At 45.2% G+C, this 19,050-nt stretch overlaps 1 protein-coding gene across 4 annotated transcripts in view; it reads left to right on the forward strand.

The window, feature by feature from the left end:
- The window catches only part of HTR4 (5-hydroxytryptamine receptor 4), a 129,316-nt gene that overhangs the window by 72,610 nt on the left and 37,656 nt on the right, over positions 1-19,050 (forward strand). For 3 of the 4 annotated variants that reach the window (XM_061372865.1, XM_061372862.1, XM_061372863.1), the window contains exons 5-6: positions 2,529-2,682; positions 3,990-4,558. In XM_061372865.1, coding sequence (XP_061228849.1) covers positions 2,529-2,682; positions 3,990-4,558 — 723 coding nt within the window. Of the gene's footprint in view, positions 1-2,528; positions 2,683-3,989; positions 4,559-7,336; positions 7,959-19,050 lie in introns of those variants that run through there. The other variant, XM_061372864.1, reaches the window with a different exon arrangement.

The following is a 19,050-nucleotide window of genomic DNA, read 5'->3' on the forward strand; positions in this document are numbered from 1 at the left end:
TGTCCTAATAAGCACTCAAAATCATTACCGAAAATACCTGTTTGAATTCAAAGGTCAGTTTATTTCCTGGGGAAAGGAGATCTGGAGAGCAGGGGGAAATTCAAATGCAATAAGCTCTAGCAACACAGGACAAGGTTATTCAAACACATTGTGGCTGTCATGAAGAGGGTAATTATCCTAGGAACAAAGGAAATATTTATTCTATCCTCTGAAATCATTAAGATACTGAAATCTGACCACAATGGTCCTCATTGTCTGATAGACTGAGAAAAATGCAGGTTGGAAAGGCCTTTGGAGGTCTCTGATCCATCCTTCCTCTCAAAACAGCCAAACTAAAATCTATTTTCTTTTAATTGAGTCACTCAGGGCCTTACCCAGTAGAGTTTTGCATATATTTGAGGCTGGATACCATCGCTTTCTCCACTCATATCCAATGAAGGCAAGCTCCAAAACTAAGTAAATCCTGCTCCTGTAAATTATTCAGCTTCTCCTCTTCCCTGGTGGAAGGAATGTGAGGGCCATGTTAGTGGGGACAGGAATCAGACCCACTGACTGCCATGGCTGTTCGTGTGAGCTCTGCAAGCTGAACGTTTCACTCAATGCTCTAAAATAAGTTACTGTCAAATGCAATATTTCTTTGGAGGTGAAACTTTTCAGAGGAGCAGCCTGATTTTCATGCACACACGAAACCAGAAGGGAATGTAGAAATGATGAAATTGAAATAGTTGAATGCTTCTTTCAACATTTTTCCCCTGTGACATTTTGAATCTTATTTCAGAGAGACTTTAAAAAAACGTTTTCTTTTGACACTTTGATATTATTTCAGCCCTTTGTGTGGAATATATCAACTGATTTTATCAAAATAAAGTAATTCAGTTGATTCCACATGACAAAAAAAAGTCTTAAAAATTTTGGAAATTCATATATTATTGTGCCTGTTTAGCACAAAACTTCTGGTTCTCAAATCTTGATGAAACAAATTAAAGACTTCAAGGTCATCTCTCTAATACATGCACGTAAACTGTGTATATGTGTGTTTTCACATATGTCATGCTTTAATGTGCTTCTGGCACTTAGAAATCCTCATGGGCACCTCCGCAGGCAAGTGGTCCAGCTTTAGTGTGTGTTTCCTAATTTTATGTCTCTAATTCATGATTCTGCTGACCTCATAGAACAGCAGTGAGGCTCTCTCTACATACACATTGTACCTTGATGTTGAGGCATGACTCAGAAACATCTCTGACAGATAATTAATTCCCTTTATAGTTACTGAAAATGTGGCCCCGTCTTTAATGCAGTGCTCATATCCTACGGGGCCCCACGTTGCATAACTTCTGTGCTTGCCAAACCTGGAAGCTACATCTACTAGATGATCGTTATTCATTCACTAAGAAAATGTATTCATTAGGCACATAGCTGAATGATATGTTTAGTTATTTAGAAGACCTGAGCATTTATGGGCGCTTCATGTGTCTCTGGACCCCAGTTTGCTGTCTGGGCACATCAGTACTGCCCTGTTTCTACAAAACGTGCTGAAATCCCAAAATCTGAAGATCAAAAATATTTCACTAGGAGCCTGAGACAAACTGTCAGGTCAGGACCATCAAAAGCTGCAATAGGATGATATGGTTGCTCATCTGCTAAGCTTATGGGCATCAGAGCAATTAGATTTCCAGTTTTAGGTTTGATACGCCTTCCTGATGTAGAAATCTGCTAGCAAGTGGGTAGCCCAAGGACCAAACAAACAGAAGAGCTGATTTATTATCTCTTTGCGAAGGCATTTTTAGTTCGTGGCTAGTTGTTATATTAAGAGAAGGGACCTGTTGTACTATGAATATTATGGATGTTTCAGGAAGAGAAAAGAGTGCGCAGGGCATGTCCTCTTGACAGTGAAAAGACTGGAAGCCCCATTTGCCCTGTCCTTGTGGCAGAAGGTTAAAGTCCAGCCAGACAAGAGGCAGATTTCTGGGAGGCAGAAAGGGAGCTTGGCTATGGAAAACCACACTTTATTTCACTGACATTTTCACAGCTTTGAAACACTTTTCTAATTTGCCATAACAGCTTTTTCAGTCTTGTCAAAATAAATGTCCATTGCAGTTAGGAAAACCCCAACGTTTACTCAGTTATGGCTAAAAGGGAGGAAGGTGTTCTCATTCATCACAGTAAGGAGGGTGCAGACAGCTTTGTGAGTAACTGCAGAGGAAGAGGAGGGATGAATGTGAAGTCACTCCCTTGCTCCGCGACCTCAGACAAACCACAGCATTGATTTGTGCCTCATTTTCACTAGCTGGAAAACAGAAAATACTAGCTTTCCCCTGTAAGGCACTCTGAAACTGTATTTATTCCTGCTGTGAAAATATGCTGAGGTCTTTGTGTAAGAGGCAGTCAATGGAAACCGGCTACAGGCTCATTTTTTCTCTATTTTGAAAGGCAGGAGAAACAACCTGCAGAAAATGCTTTACAGCTTTATTTTTAGAAGACATGGATGTCTCCTTTGATGACTGCTGTTCCCACTTCTCTCCTTGCAGGTACTATGCTATCTGCTGCCAGCCTCTGGTTTACAGGAACAAGATGACTCCATTGCGCATTGCTGTAATGCTTGGAGGGTGCTGGGTAATCCCGACATTTATTTCTTTCCTCCCTATCATGCAAGGCTGGAATAGCATTGGCATCATTGATCTGGTGAGTAGCTAAGGGGGAACACCAACCTGATATCAAATATATTTGGTGCTGTATATTCTTTAAAAAGATATATTCAGAGAAAAGAAGGCAACAGAGGGGGTTTTTAAGTGGGTTTGAAATGACTCTGTCCTGGAAACATGGGTACAAAGACAATGGTGGCTCTGGGAGTGGATTTTACGTCTACTGATCAGTTCAGTGAGTAGTCCTTCGAAAACATGCCAAGCCCCAGCTTGCTCCTGATGGGCACCTCAGGAGTTCTTGGTTACCCTTGACCTTCTTGCCATGCTAGTGATTGGAGAGCCATGAAACTCGAACTTCCTCAGCAGGGACAGCATTTTGGGCCAGTTCTATCAATATCGCTGTCCTGTTAGGAGCCTAGGAGGGGAGAAGGTGAAGTTCCCCTCTGCAAATCATTTTAGCTGGAGTCAGTTTTCCCTGCTGCAGGATCACTTTCAGGATCCCATCTACAGGGGAAGGAGTTAAGAGCTGCAAATGCACTTTCCTTCTAGTGTAGAGATGCAGGAATTAAAAATGGCAAACTGTGAAAACACTGTTTAGAAGAGCTTGTTTAAAGAGATTTGGCATCCTCTATGCCAAGTCTTAGCCAAGGAGCTGTGAATACTTTTTGGCTCATGGAGAATAACAGGTGCAAGCTGCCCAGCCTCTAGACAAGGTGATAAAGCCAAAATTGCTTCTAGACAATCACCTTCAGGACATGCATGTGTCAATGATGAGACCTCAGACAAAGGAAACAATCTGCAGACTTCTCACTCTCAGGCTGCTGTCGCCAGCCTTGCTCCTGGGAAGTTCCATGTTACCCCCAGCCTGTAGCTGCCCTCCACTTGCTGCAGCCTGGTCCCTTTCCTGTCCATCTGGTCCTTTCCTAATACCCCCTGTGGGACTTGGCTGTGTGGAACTTGTGCATCTGTGGTGTAAAAGCACATCCTGAACAGAGCAGTGAGCACTGCAGAAAAGCATGGCAGAAAGTGGAGTTACTCCCCTTTGCTGTGTCTCAACTAGGGAGTTACACCGATTTTCACTGGCCAGGTTGAGGCATGCTCTGCGATGCTGGAGCTGCAACATGAGATGGTCCAGAAGACCCGAGGGCCTGCAGTACCACAGAGCCCACAGTGAGCACAGGCAGGAGAGGCAGCAGTGGGTAAGGCAGGTCCTGTGGATAGGAGAGTGGAGGGAGTACATAGTGTCAGAAAGTGGTGATGAGGTCTCCTAGGAAACGTGCTGCTGGTATCAGAGAAGAGCTGAACTTCTTTCCTTCTTTGTCCTTGTCCTTCCTGCCCTTGTCCCAGATTCAGCAAAGGCAGTTCAACAAGGCTTCCAACTCCACCTACTGCATATTCATGGTCAACAAGCCATACGCCATTACCTGCTCCGTGGTGGCCTTCTACATTCCCTTCCTCCTGATGGTGCTGGCCTACTACCGCATCTACATCACAGCCAGGGAGCACGCCCGGCAGATCCGGGTGCTGCAGCGTGCAGGGGCCCCCACCGACGGCCGGCAGCACCACCCGGACCAGCACAGCACGCACCGCATGAAGACTGAGACCAAAGCTGCCAAGACCCTGTGCATCATCATGGGGTGCTTCTGCCTGTGCTGGGCCCCGTTCTTTGTCACAAACATAGTGGACCCTTTCATAAACTACACGGTGCCAGGGAAGCTGTGGACGGCTTTCCTGTGGCTGGGCTACATCAATTCGGGGTTGAACCCTTTCCTCTACGCCTTCCTGAACAAGTCTTTCAGACGTGCCTTCCTCATCATCCTGTGCTGTGGTGATGAGCGATACCGAAGGCCTTCCATCTTGGGGCAGACAGTCCCGTGTTCCACCACCACAATAAATGGATCGACTCATGTACTAAGGTGAGTGTTTCTCGGATGCTGCAAAATGCCTGTAGACATAGGAAAGAGCACTTCTCTAGAGTTTTTGTAGAGGATTGGTTTCACTTTGCTTTTGAAATATCTGATTAATTAAATGTTTAAAAAGGGAAGGGTGCAAGAGAAGCAGCCAGAAATCCTTAGGGTGCTTAGACAACCTAGTTTTGTAGATGACAGATGTGTGTTGGCATGCACACTTTCTCCAGAGGTGTGTTCAGGGATCCAGAAGCTGTGTATGCATTTTGGCAAGGCCTGCTGTCTGGTCTGGGGGGAGCAACTTGACCCCATGGGGAGCACCTGGGGGATGCTGCCTGCTCTGTCTTCTCTAGGAAAGAGATCATGACACCTCCCATTGCCCCTTCTCAGACTCTGCCTTTGATGGCCCACCAGCCACTGCTGCAGCTTCTGAACTAATGAAAGGCAAAGGATGAACTTCCCCAAACACTGTGATCCTGGGACACGTCAGTGGATCTCTGGGAGGAGGGGGGCTTGCGATTTTGTTTGAGCAGCTCAGCAATTCCCAGGGTGTCTGCCTTGCACTGTAACCCAGACAAACTCCCAAACGCTGTGGGAGCCCCAGGAGCTGAGCATGCCTTGCATGGGCTACAGCCTGGTGTTGACAGTTTGGGTCCCAGCAAATTTGAGCCCCACACCATTCACTGAGTACCACAGTGTGTTCATTGCAAGAGGAGAGGATGTGGACTCTGCACTGTGGGGGTAAAGAGGGGTTTGGAGGTCTCTGTGGTGTGAGACACCCGCTGCTGTCTTCTCCTCATGAAGCAGAGAGGTGGGAGGCAGAGCACAGGAGGAAGGGAGGGAAGAACAATTATCTCCCATAATATCAGAACTGCAGACTCTGGATAAAACTAGAGGTGTTTCTATGCAGTTTTCTAGAGGGGATTTGGTTCTTTTGCTAGATGGATTCTTGGCTCTTCCCATGCAGATAAAGGATTTGGTAACTCTGTGCTCAGAGCTGAACCTGCCCAGAGACTAAATCAGACACTGAGCACTTCCCAGCTGAGCCTCATCTGCAGGTTTGCCCTAAGCTCCCTTCTGCAGTGATTGCTGAATTTGAAAGAGTCCTGAGCTGTTTAATGGATGGGAGATGGAGCCAGACTTGTCACAGCCTTGAGACAGACCTCTCAAGTTTTCTAACTCATGAAGGACACGGCAACATATTTATCTTCTGCTGAGTAAAAACTGTTTGGGGGCCATGGTCCTAGAGCCCTCTGTGATGGATGCCGGGCACTGTGCCATGCTCAGCCTGTGTTTCTGTCAGAGCTGTGCTCCCAGGGACAAGGCTGATGCTCCTCTGCTGTGGTTAGGAGGATTGAGGGAGCAGCCCTTCTTGGACTCAGCTCTCCATCCCACAGTGAGCCAGCCAATACCTCTGGCTGGGGAGCTGTAGGGATAAATGCTGGAAACACATCCCTGCACGGGTCTTGGCCACTCAGGCCAGCTGCGGAGGCTCTGACGAGCTGCAGTAAATGGTGGATTCCACCATGGAGTTGAGATCAGGCATTCCTCATTCTAGCTTCTCACTCCCCCTTGTACCACTCTGGTCCCACATAGAACCTGTCCATGGAAATGTATAACAATCCTGTCAATCTAGATGTGACGACCACTGTATTTGTAAGAAGCAAACCTGTGCAGGGCATCTTGTCCACTTCTAGCTTTTTGTGAGTACTTTAATGGATAAAAGCATGTTCCTTCTTTTCAACATACAACATGTACAAACCAGATTACCTTCTGCCTTTCTGTGTTGCTCCACCTCTGCAGAAGGCACTTGCTTCCTGCTGCCACATCCTCTCCTCCCTCCCTGAATCCCTGGAGGGATTCAGCTCTGCGCATCAGCACTTCAGAGAGCAATTATTTTCTATTGTCTTCAGCTTTGTAATGGATGAGGGAAGTGTGACTTCTTTGCCTGGTGCAGATTAAGCACTGATGCTGACAGAGGTGTGGGGATTAAAACAAACCAATGAACTGTAGTTTTTGGACAGTTGAGCTTTTTTGAGGAATTTTCATTTCTTCAGTGCTTCTCTCTTAAATGCAGAGAAGGTTGGACTCAACATGGATGGAGGAGAAATTTGGTGAGGTGGGTTCTCTGAAGATGTAATGTGTATTTCTTGACTAGTTTGGATATATAAGGGGTTTGTGCCTAGTAAATGGAATAGTGAAACCTTCCTGTATGGGCCGACTTCATACCAACCCAACTGAGAAGCTGCACAGGAGCAGCGCCTGGCTCATGCACTTCTTCACTTCTTTTCCAACCTCAAAGCTGTTTCTTCCTGACCAAGAACTGCAAAGGGGGAAGTTGCACAAGTGGGATTTTGCAGCTGTTTTTTGTATCCTGGCAGGGAGAACAGTGAAGAGCAGGAAAGACCTTGTGCTGTGTTCCTTCCCCAAAACCTGCAGAGATTAGTATTTTGTGTTAAGTTGACATGGGTCATTTAGCGTCAGGGAGTCAGGAGTAGGTAGATTGGGATTTTTAATTCTTTTCCACTTCCAATCTTGAAAAGATCTGAACTTTCCTTCAATTCTATCTGTCCAAACCATTCTGTCCTTGCTCACAATCAACTCACCGGTGCATTTCCAAGTGCAAGAATATGCTTGTCACTGTTAAAACTCAGGCTCTTGCTCTTGGAGGCACCACTTGTGAGAGTGCTTTCTAGGGAAGGGACAGCATTTCTTCTATTCTTCTAATAATTTTAGTGTCACAATGTTATGACATTACGATTTTGGGATTTTTCACATTTATATTAGGAATGGGAAAAAAAGAAGAAGGAGGAGCAGAGTGCAATAAAACACGTCAGCGAGAAGAGGCAGATGCTCTCACCACACACAGACTGAAACCACTTGGGAAGCAGTTCTCATTCCTTCTTTCTTTTATAACTTATTTTTCAAGTGATCTATGAAGACTGTGGTGCTCTGAGTGACCCAGCAGGGAGAGACTTTGTACAGCACTCCTTGGGCCAGACCCAACCGCAGTGGCAATGGTGCAAGGGAGGTGACTGCACAGTGGCTCAACTATGATATGAGAGTGACCACAGCTTTCTTACTTCCCTGGCAACCACCTCACTTTAAGTTATGAACCAGAAGATGGGGAAAGGATTTTCTGTCACCCATTTAGTTCTCAAACTTTCCACCAGCTGGTGTGAGAGACACCCATTTGTTGGGCATAGTAAGACGTGACACAAAGTGTGTTCTGAAGATGTCACAAGCAGCTGGGAGATAAGATTTGGTCAGAGTTGAATCTGTGTGTATGATGGGAAAGAGTATTAGAACTCAATATTCAGCTTTAAGAGAAAATTTCAGTTTGACTGTTTTCCAATTTTGCTTTCTGCAAGTGTAGGAATTGCCGGAACCCCCTTTTTTTACCCCTGAATATTCACCTATTTCAATCTGATGTGTACCATCAACTGCAAAATTCAGTCAGGACACAGGAAAATGGTGAATTGAAATTTGCAGGTGTGGCTACAATCTGAAATTCACGCACTATTCATTTTTCAATGGTTGAGATTGCAGCTCACATGTCATATACGAAGTTTTGTTTCTCTGGCTGCAGCACAAATTGTGTAATTCATTATAAATATTTGCAATTCATAGCTCTAATAACCTGTCGTTTGGAATATCATTCATTGAGAGGACTAGGGAATCATTCTGAATACTGAGGGGATAGGAGAATTTGCAATGAGCACTCACCGTATGGCAAAAATTAGTACAATTATTAATTGCAATAGATATGGGTTTCTGGATGTCTGTAACTTTTGTTCTGTTCTGTGCACCATGAGAGTGAAAACAAAATGCCATAATCATCTGAACAGTTCTGTCTTCCCCTTTAACCATATTGCTTGCATATCTTTTGTCACACAGAGATATTTATGCAACACAAAACAACAAACTCATGCCTTCATGAATCATTAAACTCTCATTTTGCACAGGTGGATGGGAACTCAGATCAGCATTGCTTGAATTCTTGGAAAAAACAAGTTCTGAATTTTGCCACAGCAAAGATGAATTTGAGTAACATATATTTGAGCAATGATTGGAGTCGGTAAACTCTGGAATGTTTGAGTCTAGGAGTTCACTTTGGTGCATTCCCCATTTCCTCTCAGCAGTGCACGGTTCAGCACAGTACAGTGTATTGGTCTTTTCAGGGAAAGATACAGTGAGTGGTTTATTTACTCATTTTCCATCAGAGACGGGTCTTCTCAGACAAAGCTGATGCCAGTTTTACTTCTCCAAAGTAAAACTCATCCTGATCTGCCTTTTAGAAGAGCCAAGAGGAACAAAGTGGAAAAAAAAGCACGTTGGGGGCTGGAAGTTCATTGTCTTCATAAATACAGAATTACATTAATAAGCCAATCAGCCCACACTCGTGTCAGCACTCTGCAGGTGCATAAAACACTGGGAGAAGTGTGCAGTAAACCACGGCGTGCAGCCGGCACTCGACACCAGAGCTCTGCTGGGGAGTCTTATTGGTCCCAGGAGGGATTTACATGAGTAATTGTGCCAGTAAATCTCCCAAACTGCAGCGAGCTCCAGTGCTTCCTGGCGGCTGCTGGAACTGGCAACACAGAGACTCAGGTCTCCAGTTTTTAGAAGTTTAGCAACTCCATGGCTTATGGATCTATTGGAATACAAATAAATCCACGCTGGCTGTAGGGAGGAGAAGGTCAGAGCTCCTGTGGAGCAAAGGAAGAAGTGATGTGCACCTATCAGTGATTTCACGGACTGCAGTTGTGGCTGGACTTAGAAAACACAGAGGTTAGTTACTCAGAGCTGCTTTCTGATGGAACCAGCAGGTCTTTCTCAAGGATTTACAAGTAAAATAACTCCTCCTGTTCTGCCTCCTCCTGTTCCTCTTATCTCTTATCCTTCCTTAGGCACTAAGACAGCCACAGAGACTGCAGAGCTTCCTGAGGCAGAATAACAGACTCGCTGCCGAGGTTCAGAAAGCCCCAGCAGATCCCACCGCTCCGCAGCAGCAGCAGCCGAGGGTCTTGCCCAGCCCAGCCCAGCTGACAGCCTGGCCAGTGCAGGCTCCCAGTCCTCTGCTCGCGTGCTTCTCCTCCAGCTGTCCTGAAGCAGAGACGTCCCTTGGTGGTTGGCAAAGCTCTCCCAGCACGAGTGCTTCGTTGGCAAAGGTGCATTTAGCCTCAGATGGGGACACACACCTTCGTTACCGCACTTTCCCATGGGATAGAGTGGTGGCCGCTGGCACCAGCAGAGGTGTTTTGAAGGAGGGACTGCGACAGCAGGCATGGGTGGACAGGTCAGGCACAGCCAGAGTCACATCTCAGACCTCCCTGCTGGAGTCCCTACAAACCATTTCAGTAGCTGCAGAGAAGAATCTTGAGCCCAGATCTGCTGCTGCATGACGCTAAATATTTGCCTCCGCTCTGTTTTCTGTCTTTCTCTCTCATACATGTGCATGGAAATCATGGAGATGCATAATTGGGCAACCCAGAGGGAATTAATTTCTGGAAAGGAGATGTTTGCAGGCTGCGTTATCAGGGAAGAGTTACACACTGTTGTGTTGGTGATGTTGGAAAGAGTACGGTGCGCGAGGGCTGCAGTGGGAGCCTGGAATTCAGCTCCACACTGCAGCAGCAGCCAGCCAGGCTGGGCAAGGAAGGGCTTCACTGTGGCTTAATTAAAACAAAAGTAATCAAAAGTGAAGAAAAATGAGATATTTCAGTAAATGCACAACTCTTCTTGGATAAACTTGCAAAAGGCTCTCATCTGTAGCTGGCCCAGAGGTGAAAGACGAAGGATTGGGCTCAAACTCAGGGTGTCCTACTGCCCTCAGTTCCAAAGCCAGCTGTCTATGTTGCTCATTCACTCTACTAGGCTGCCTGGAGGCTCAACCAAATTAGCTGAAAGGGTAAAATCCAATATTTATGATTCTTTCAGAGTTTCTGAATGTTTTTCGGCTTTGCTTTAAGGAGAAATAGGCAAGCAGAAAGTAGGCACCTGGGTGTGCAAAATTCACAAACAGGCCCAAGAAGGGAACAAAAGCCGTCAATAACAAATATGGTGTTTTAGCTTGGTTTGACCAAATTTGCAATTGATACGGAAGTGAATCTTCACTGTGACTTAATTAGTAAACACAAAGGATGCACGTCTTCGATTTGAAATTGATTTTTCGTTTCAGCACTCACTACAACATGAATACCCTTCCGAATCTTTCCCCCTTTACACAAAGTGAACAGATTTCTCCGTAGATATTCTGTGGTTTTTCTTATCACTAAAGTACCATTTAGAAAAGAATTCCAGTGGCAGGATACTGCTGCCCAAAGCTATACTGTCATGTAGAACAAAACGAGGTTGTTCCTATGTGGCTGGAACTGCCTGGGAATTTTAATGATGCTGCAAGATGGATCAGAGCTTTGACATATGTTGCCATCTTCTTTGCTACAAGTTCATTAGCCCCAAGACAGATCATTTGGACTTGGTCTGCTCTTTCCTTCATTGCCTCACTGCTTGCTGTTTCACACTGGATTTCCATAGGTCATTTTGGAGGCCTGGTGTAAGCAGCATATATTTTGCTGTGCTTGTGAGACTTGGAGCAATTACAGGCTGCTAAGCTTGAGGATGCGTGTTGTAATTTCTCCAGCAGTTGCCTTATTAAGGGGTCCAGTAGGCAAGAACTTCACCCTGTTGTGAATGTGCTGATAAAGCATATTCTCACTAAGTTCTTTTTAGGAAGTTTCTGAGCAAAAGCTTGAGAAACACAAGAAACGATGACGTGCCCCTGCCATCTCCATCCCCTGCAAATTTTGGGGGTTTATGCAAGTCCTTTGTTTTGACAGGGGTTTAGTGGAAGCTCTCTGTTGAGAGACACGAGTAATTTTTGTCAGCAGAGAAACTGATGAAATCCTGCTGGGGTGCAGCTGCTGTCTTTGTATATGTTTGGCCTGGGATTTTGATCTTTCTCATTGATGGCAGGGATTTATTTTGCTTCATCTTAGCAAATAGCTGCAAACATTGTGTTTGCCTGCAAACCACCATGCTCCTGTGATTGCTGCAAACATTGTGTTTGCCTGCAAACCACCATGCTCCTGTGATTGAGTTACTCTGGTTAGCAGGCCTGTGGGCAGCCACTCTCAGCTGACTGTACCCTGCGGGGGCATTGGGGGTTGGAACTAGATGATCTTCAGGTCCTTTCCAACCCTAACTATTCTATCACAGTATCACAGTATGTTAGAGATTGGAAGGGACCTCAAAAGATCATCTAGTCCAATCCCCCTGCCGGAGCAGGAACACCTAGATAAGGTTACACAGGAACGTGTCCAGGCGGGTCTTGAATGTCTCCAAAGAAGGAGATTCCACAACCTCCCTGGGCAGCCTGTTCCAAAGATTCTATGATTCTATGATTATCACATTGCTTCATGGAGCACCTGAGGGAATGTCCTTTTTTGTGCCTGGGAGGGCTCTGTCCTTAGGGACCCTTCAGCACTTAGCAAGAGATGCACAAGAAAAGCTAATGATTTTTTTTGTGCAATAGACATAAATCTTGGTGGACTTCACTTTATTTGCAGTAGTGTCATTTATCATCAGCTGTGGGTGCCTGGGTAAGCAATGCTGACATCCTTGGGTGCTCTCAGGCAGCCCTTTTGACCAGTCTTTCACTCTTTCCCTGTTGCAAGTATGCAAGGCCAGCATTAGGCATGGCCAAGTGTGTACTCATGCAGCATGAGCACTGCTGGAAGGATATCACATGGGTGGCTCTATGGGTCATTCTGGAGGCTGCTCTATCCTTGTACAGAGCCACACCAAGGAGAGAAGCCTTGTGAGATCTCTTCATCCCAAGGTGTGAAATATATCAATCAAAACATTTAAAAAGGGTGACTTCAGAGGTGGCAAAGAGTATTTCCTTCTTTTGGCACAGCCCCAGGGTTGATCCCTCTGGGCAGTGCAATCAGAGATTGCTCAAGATGTGTTTTTCCTTCTGATCGTTTCAGTTCAAGTCTCAATTCCCCATGCCAGCAGAAGCAGCACTGCATGGCTTTGTACAGCAGCCCAAGCATGGCTGTCTTGTTTCGCCTTTAAATGCATCAAAGGATAAAGACTGGGAAAGGAGGAGTTATTTAAACTAAGGAATAATCCTGTCACAAGAACAATGGATATAAAGTGACCAGGAATAATTGCAAGCACGGAATTTTACAAGTTGCCAGCCATCATGGTAGTGATGGCTTGAAACAGCCTCTTTGTAAAAGTAGTGGAGGAAAACATCTAATTTTTAACAAGCTGAAGCTTTATGAATTTACAAAAATCATCTCATTATATGATATGACTGTGCTAGCAGGAAGCTGCCTTGGGACCCCATAAACTCCTGCTTTTGCCTTAATTCTGACTCTTGTGGGAACCAGGAGAGCTGAACTGCTTCAGATCTTGTCAATACCTGATCACACCGCCTGTGTAAAGTCCAGCTTTCTCCCCCATCCTGCTGATTTTACATCCATCAGGGAACATCAAGAGAAACAGAAGTTGCCCGAGTTTCCTCAAAGACCTCATGAACTGGGTTCTTGTGCTTCCAACATTACCATTCCCCTCTGGCAGTGGTTGCAGTGCAGCCAAATTTGTAACCTTGGGGGTCGGCAGCTTGGTATCCAGAGGTGCTTCTGTCATATTCCCAGGATCCAAGTTTGGCAGACAATCACATCCACAGATAAATAGAAAGGAAGGACATTGTCCTTACATGATGGCGTCCAGACATTCTGATCTAGAATGTGATATAAAAAACCTGAGAAGACAGTCTAATGTCTGTCCCACTGGTAAACATGAGATTATGAAAAGTAGCTCTCAATTCTCCAATCTAATTCTATTTTATGAGGTCGCAATTTGCAGTAAGTATGATGTGTTTGACTTGGTACCCACATCAGCATGGCATGTATTAACTAGATCACCCCCTTGGTTTGTAAATCATATAAATTGCCATCTGCTAGTGGATGTATTTCTAGTCGGGACTCTTCAGGAACAGGTCTTGATCATAAGCAATTTAGTTTTAATCTCCTTTCTGGAGAAAAACAAATAATTGCTGATAACATATTCAGATAGCACCAGACTAACAGCAATACAAGCAAGCAGCACAGGGCTACTCTGCCCTCTGAATTACTTGGTTAGCTGAGCACAAGGAAAATGTTTCTACAGTTACAGAAACATAGTCTTTATGGCTGTGCCTTTTTATGGCTGTGCCTCTTGGCACACTGAGCACAGACCACAGGCTAATACAATGAACAGCCAGTGTGAAACAGGCTTCAGTGCTGAATATCAGCTCCCACTTGCTACTGAGCCTGAAAGGTGAAGGGGGCTGTTCCACAGACATGGAACCAATGCTGCCTGCATACCCAGCCCAGGCAGGGCTGGCAGAGGGGTACTGTGCTCACGAGGATGCTGGAAACAGTGACATGTGGTTAAAGGTTTCAAACAGGCTGTAGCAATATAGTCCTGGCAGACGAACTATTTATCGTCTACTAGAAAAGTAGAGAGACCAGTGCTGCTTGTGCTACATGAGTCTAATGCACAGATGTGTAGCAAGGGAAAGACTTGCATCAGACAGAGAGTATTAAGTTTTAAAAACATATATCATAAGCCACAACCACTGATTCTCATGCAGTTTTCTACCACTAGAAATTTAAGAGTTAAGATCGTATTTCTTTGTAATAACCTCTCTAGTTCAAGAACAGGTACTGAACACAAGAATGAGTTCAGGGAAGACCCGCAGCCTGTTCGTTCAGGACGTACTGGGTGATGACAGGAGTCTCTGCTGGTTGAATGACATCGTCTCCAGGATGGATATGTCCTCAGCCCCTTTACTTTCAATCCATTGCTTTGTTGTACTAGCACTGAGGGCACACAACAGGGAGTAAGTTCAGCATTGCTCTGGTTGCTGCACAATTTCAGTGACGCTGAAATAACCCCCGTTACTTCTCTAAATACATTTCTTTTGCTCCTTTGCTCTTATTTCCCAGTTTCTCCTTCAGAGTGGGTATGTGATGGCATGTACAGTGCATACAGACATCTCATCTCATTCTGCCATTTAAAGCTAGGCTGGACAAAGTAGTTCAAAATAGTACAGGGAGACAATCTTGTACCAAGGAAAAGACTCAGACTGGTGAATTAGAGTATAGCACTTATTAAGTCTTTTCCTTTGCTGATGTTGTTAATCTTAGTCAAGAGATAATTTGGGTTTCACTTAAATTTCATCATTCTATAAAAATATAGGAGATCATTAGACCCAATAACAACTGAAGAAAAAGAGTTTTGTTGCTTCTTGAAGGAGCTTTCTTGTAATTTTTTATGAAGCTTTGCCAATATTTACAATCAAACTTATGTTCCAACTTCCCCTGCATGATTTTACAACTTGGCATCAGTCTTCTCCACAGTAACAGCCTTCTAGTGTAACAGTCACAAATACTGTGACTAGGAGTTGTGAAGGTTCATGAGCAGGGCACAGAGTGCTATAAATATCAGGCTCGAACAGGAGATATCGGCTGAGTCAGGAAGTGCAGGCTGAGATTATACAATCTGCTCTGCAGCATGGAAGATTCCCTTGGGTCTGGGAATCTAGATGTTCCACAACAGTAGAAGTTATCACCATAAAAATAGCTTCACACATAGCCAAGTGCTTGGATGTGTGTTGCTCTGTGCAGCATCAAACAACCTACAAACCAAACGATGGAACATCATCGTGTGCACAGCTGTCTCATCCTTTCTTCCCCCTCTCCCTCATCTGAAGAAAGATGTGTGTATTTCTGTATCTCCTGACTTCTTCAAGGAGGTGACAGCACAGGGCCCTGCAGCAGCTGGTGGCACCCAGAGCTCCTCCAGGCAGCTGATGTGCTGCCAAGGAGCCTGAATCCACCCTGGGCAAAAGCATTTGCAATGGTCAGGATGTTACTTCCAGCATAGCAGTGCGCATGGAGATGTGTGGATGGAAAAGCAGCCACAGCCATGGCTGGGCTGATGGGAAGCTGCAGTAAAGGTTTCTTCCCTTCTAGTCCCAGCACTGGCCTGCTGTTTGCTCCCCTATAACAACTGCCTGTGCCCACTGTCCACTGATGCTCCCGTTGCCAAGTCATGAACCACTCATCCTTCTTAGCTCTCTTCCAGCAGCTTTCTTCTCACTGTTGAAGTGCAAAGGTTAAAAAGGAAAACTGGGAAAAGAAGGTGGAGAGCCAAGGCCAGTGCTACAGCATGGCTGTTTGCTTCAGGTAGTAAAAAAGGCAGGCACGCTCAAAGCTGCCATGAGCAAAGCCAGTGCTGGGGGAGTTTTGGCCCCCTTTTATTTAACAGTAACACAGAAACATCTCCAAGCTTTTTCTGTAGTCCTGTAATGTCACCCCAAGGGAAGGGAGTGGGAGCTTCCTGCCTGTTTGGCACAGAGTTGCCTTTGGGCTCCTGCTACACAACCACTACCAGGCAGGCAGCACCTGCCTGATCACAGGTACCAGCCACTTCCCACATCATTTCAAATCCAGACATTAGAGAAAAGTATCCCCATGGCCAAGGGCTGCAAAAGAGGAAAGGAAACTCCAGCAAAGTCTGGAAAATAAAGAGCAGGATTTACACCATTAATTGAAGGCAGAAAAGTTGTGTGTGGGTGGGAGCTTATGGCAAGATACGGTAGTTGGGAACCTCTTTAAGCTGCACTCACTGCTGGAGATACAGCCCATGCTCTACCCCTGTCGTGGTTTTGGGAAGGCAAAACGTGTCTGTGCTTACTGAACGCCGCATGCGGCGCACCGCCAGCTTGCGTGGGGGTGGACTGATTTTGTATTGTGGGTGTTTTCTAAAGTTATTGCTGAAACCTTTCTTTGTATTTGTAAATGCAATCAGCTTTTCATTGAGGTTGGGTTATCCCCAGGGTAAGAAGTCGAGACACTAATTTCTTTTCTCTCAGCTGTCATCTGTGAAGTCTGGGGTAAGGTTCCTCCTCCCACTCCTTCCCCGCTTTTTCTTTCCCAGGGATCACTGCTATATTTAAAAGATGAACAGTTTTAAAACTTTTTTTTTTCCTTTTTTCCTTCTGATACTTCAAAATTCTTCTGCAAAAAGGTTAAAGTCTGGGGAAAGGGCATGGGGTGACCCTGGCTCCCCTCTCTTGCTCAGCATCCCTGGGACAACGGAGCACTGATGGCATCTCGTGCTGTGCGGACAGCGTGTGAGCACATCCTTCCCTGGTCCTCACTGACTCCACACCAGTCCCACACACCAGCCAAGCCCTGCAACATCTGCCACCAAAGCAAACTGCCTGTCCCAATACAAACCAGCTCCTACAGGGATTCCTGCCCTTGATGCTAGCATCTGCGCTACACCGTGTTGGAGGAACCTGGTACCCTCCTTCATCCAAAACCCACCTGGTTTGCCATTAATCAGGGCACTGCTGAAGACTGGTACACGGCTCAAAAAATACCTTGCCAGAGGAAGTTGAGAGCTTTTGATAAGAGAAAAGCTTCTTGTAATTGTACTGAGTGAAATCAAGATATTTATCTTATTTTCTACAGGGGAAAGAAAGGATTAGGGTTTTAAAATACCACAGTTTCCTTCACTTTTAGCAAGGTAATCTCTTTCAATATGTCTCTATATTGGAAAAAGAGATTAGAGCTAAGATAAACCCCTTTTTGTTATCTGGTCTAATACAAGACTCAAGATCAGAACTCTTCTACATCAGTTTGTTTTTGTTAGGGAAGCCAAGGCACTGAAGGGCACCTTGAGCTTGGAAGTGACTGAAATATTAACTCACTTCTACCTGTTTTTAATTGCATAACTAGTGCTTTGGGTAACGAAGGTGACTGTTGTATTCTGGTGGGGCAGGAACTCACTTAAGGCTTGCTTTCTGGTCTGAGATTCACTGGGACAACTTCTGCAGGAAAGAGTGAGGATTTTGTACTCTGTGGGCCATCCAGTGAAGCTGGGCTCAGTTCAATAACCCCAGGAGCTGCCTGCCTGTCCTTGCTACCCTGCATCCTGCTCACTCTTTGTATATATCACCATCAAAACCTACATAACCAACCCCTGGCTCAGCCCTGCTATTCTCTGCAAAGCCTCTCTTAATCTGTTCATTGTTTATGAAAAATGGGAACTAATCTTGTTGACAGAAGTTTGGTGATCCAGCTGACAGTTGGAGTGCTGTCGGAGGATGGTGCTGGAAGGGAGGGTGCCCATAGGAAAAGCAGAATAAGGGAAGAAGCCACAGGGACTGTGAATCCTGCTGCAGATCAACATTTCCTCTCTGTGCAATTATTGTTGGGTTTCACTTCACTGTCTCTCTGATTCAAATGGAAACTTTAAGTAATTACATTAATTGTTGTCTTTTCCAATTAAACCTCTCTGGTCTTTGACATGCATGACTGGTTCTTATTTCTCTCAGTTTATGCATAATGAACAGTGTGTCCCCAGCATTTTGCAGTCGTTAGCCTGGAATGGGAACAGTTTCCACGTGGAGCCCTGGAGAGCTCTGACTGTGCTCTCCCAAGGGCTTGAAGAATTCATCCCTTGCTGCAAAGCCTCAGCACCTACTGCATTCTCCCATCTGCTTCCCTCCTGTTCAGCATCTACAGCTTTCCTCAAAGTTTCCTTTCCTCTCTCCTGCAAAAGATGTTGCAGGGGAACAGGAAAGGAGTGCATGACAAAACCAGCAAAGTCATCTGTCTCGTGGGACTCATTCAGTAAAGGTGGTCTAGATTTCCACACATTTACTTTCTCATCCTTCTAGGTCTCCTGACAGTAAAAGCCAGCAGCTCCTGTTCTGTACAAAGTGATTTGAATGGTAATTTTAATTGGTTTGGAGGCCTTGATGAAAAAGCAGGACATTAACTACTGGGGAAAGTTCTAACCTGATTTTTTCTTGAGTCTTTACTGATACAAAGCACCATTATTGGGCTGCCTAATTCAATCCCAGCTGTGCTTCCTGAATCAGCAAAACAATGATGGATATTTATTCAGGTTTATGCACCTAAAGTAGAAAGCTTCTGCTGAAAAATGAATTTGTTCTGATGTAATGGTATTTAGTTGAGATTCTCAATAGCATTGTCCTGTGCTGGGAATACAGGACAGGCTGAACAGCTGGTGCTGGGACTGGTGCAGTGGGATGGATGAAGTGTATAGGTTATCTGCCTCTCAGCTGTAGTTAGAACTCCGTTCACTGTTGCACCAGGGGCTGGGATCCAATGCCCAGAGAGGAGCCCTGCTGGCCATGGCACTGCTCCCTGCAGCTGGACTGCTTGACATCTCCTCCTGCCACATGGCAGAGCCCAGACCTATTGAAAACATATCACTTAAATAATTGAATGCAAGTTAATCAATTACATTTAGGTAAATAAATGCAACCTTCATAATGCATGTTGACATACTGAATTTGATTCCAAGCCTTTTGGGACACTCTCCATTCATTCCATAGGGCCAGCCAGGATTTAAAACTAATTTTGGTACCTGAATAAATTCTATTATAGACAGCAATTTACTCTCCA

Source organism: Neopsephotus bourkii, unplaced genomic scaffold (genome assembly GCF_033783945.1).
Source record: "Neopsephotus bourkii isolate Nb327-2 ecotype Australia unplaced genomic scaffold, CSIRO-AGI_Nbou_v1 NB_1622, whole genome shotgun sequence".
In the NCBI taxonomy this organism is placed as follows: domain Eukaryota; kingdom Metazoa; phylum Chordata; class Aves; order Psittaciformes; family Psittacidae; genus Neopsephotus; species Neopsephotus bourkii.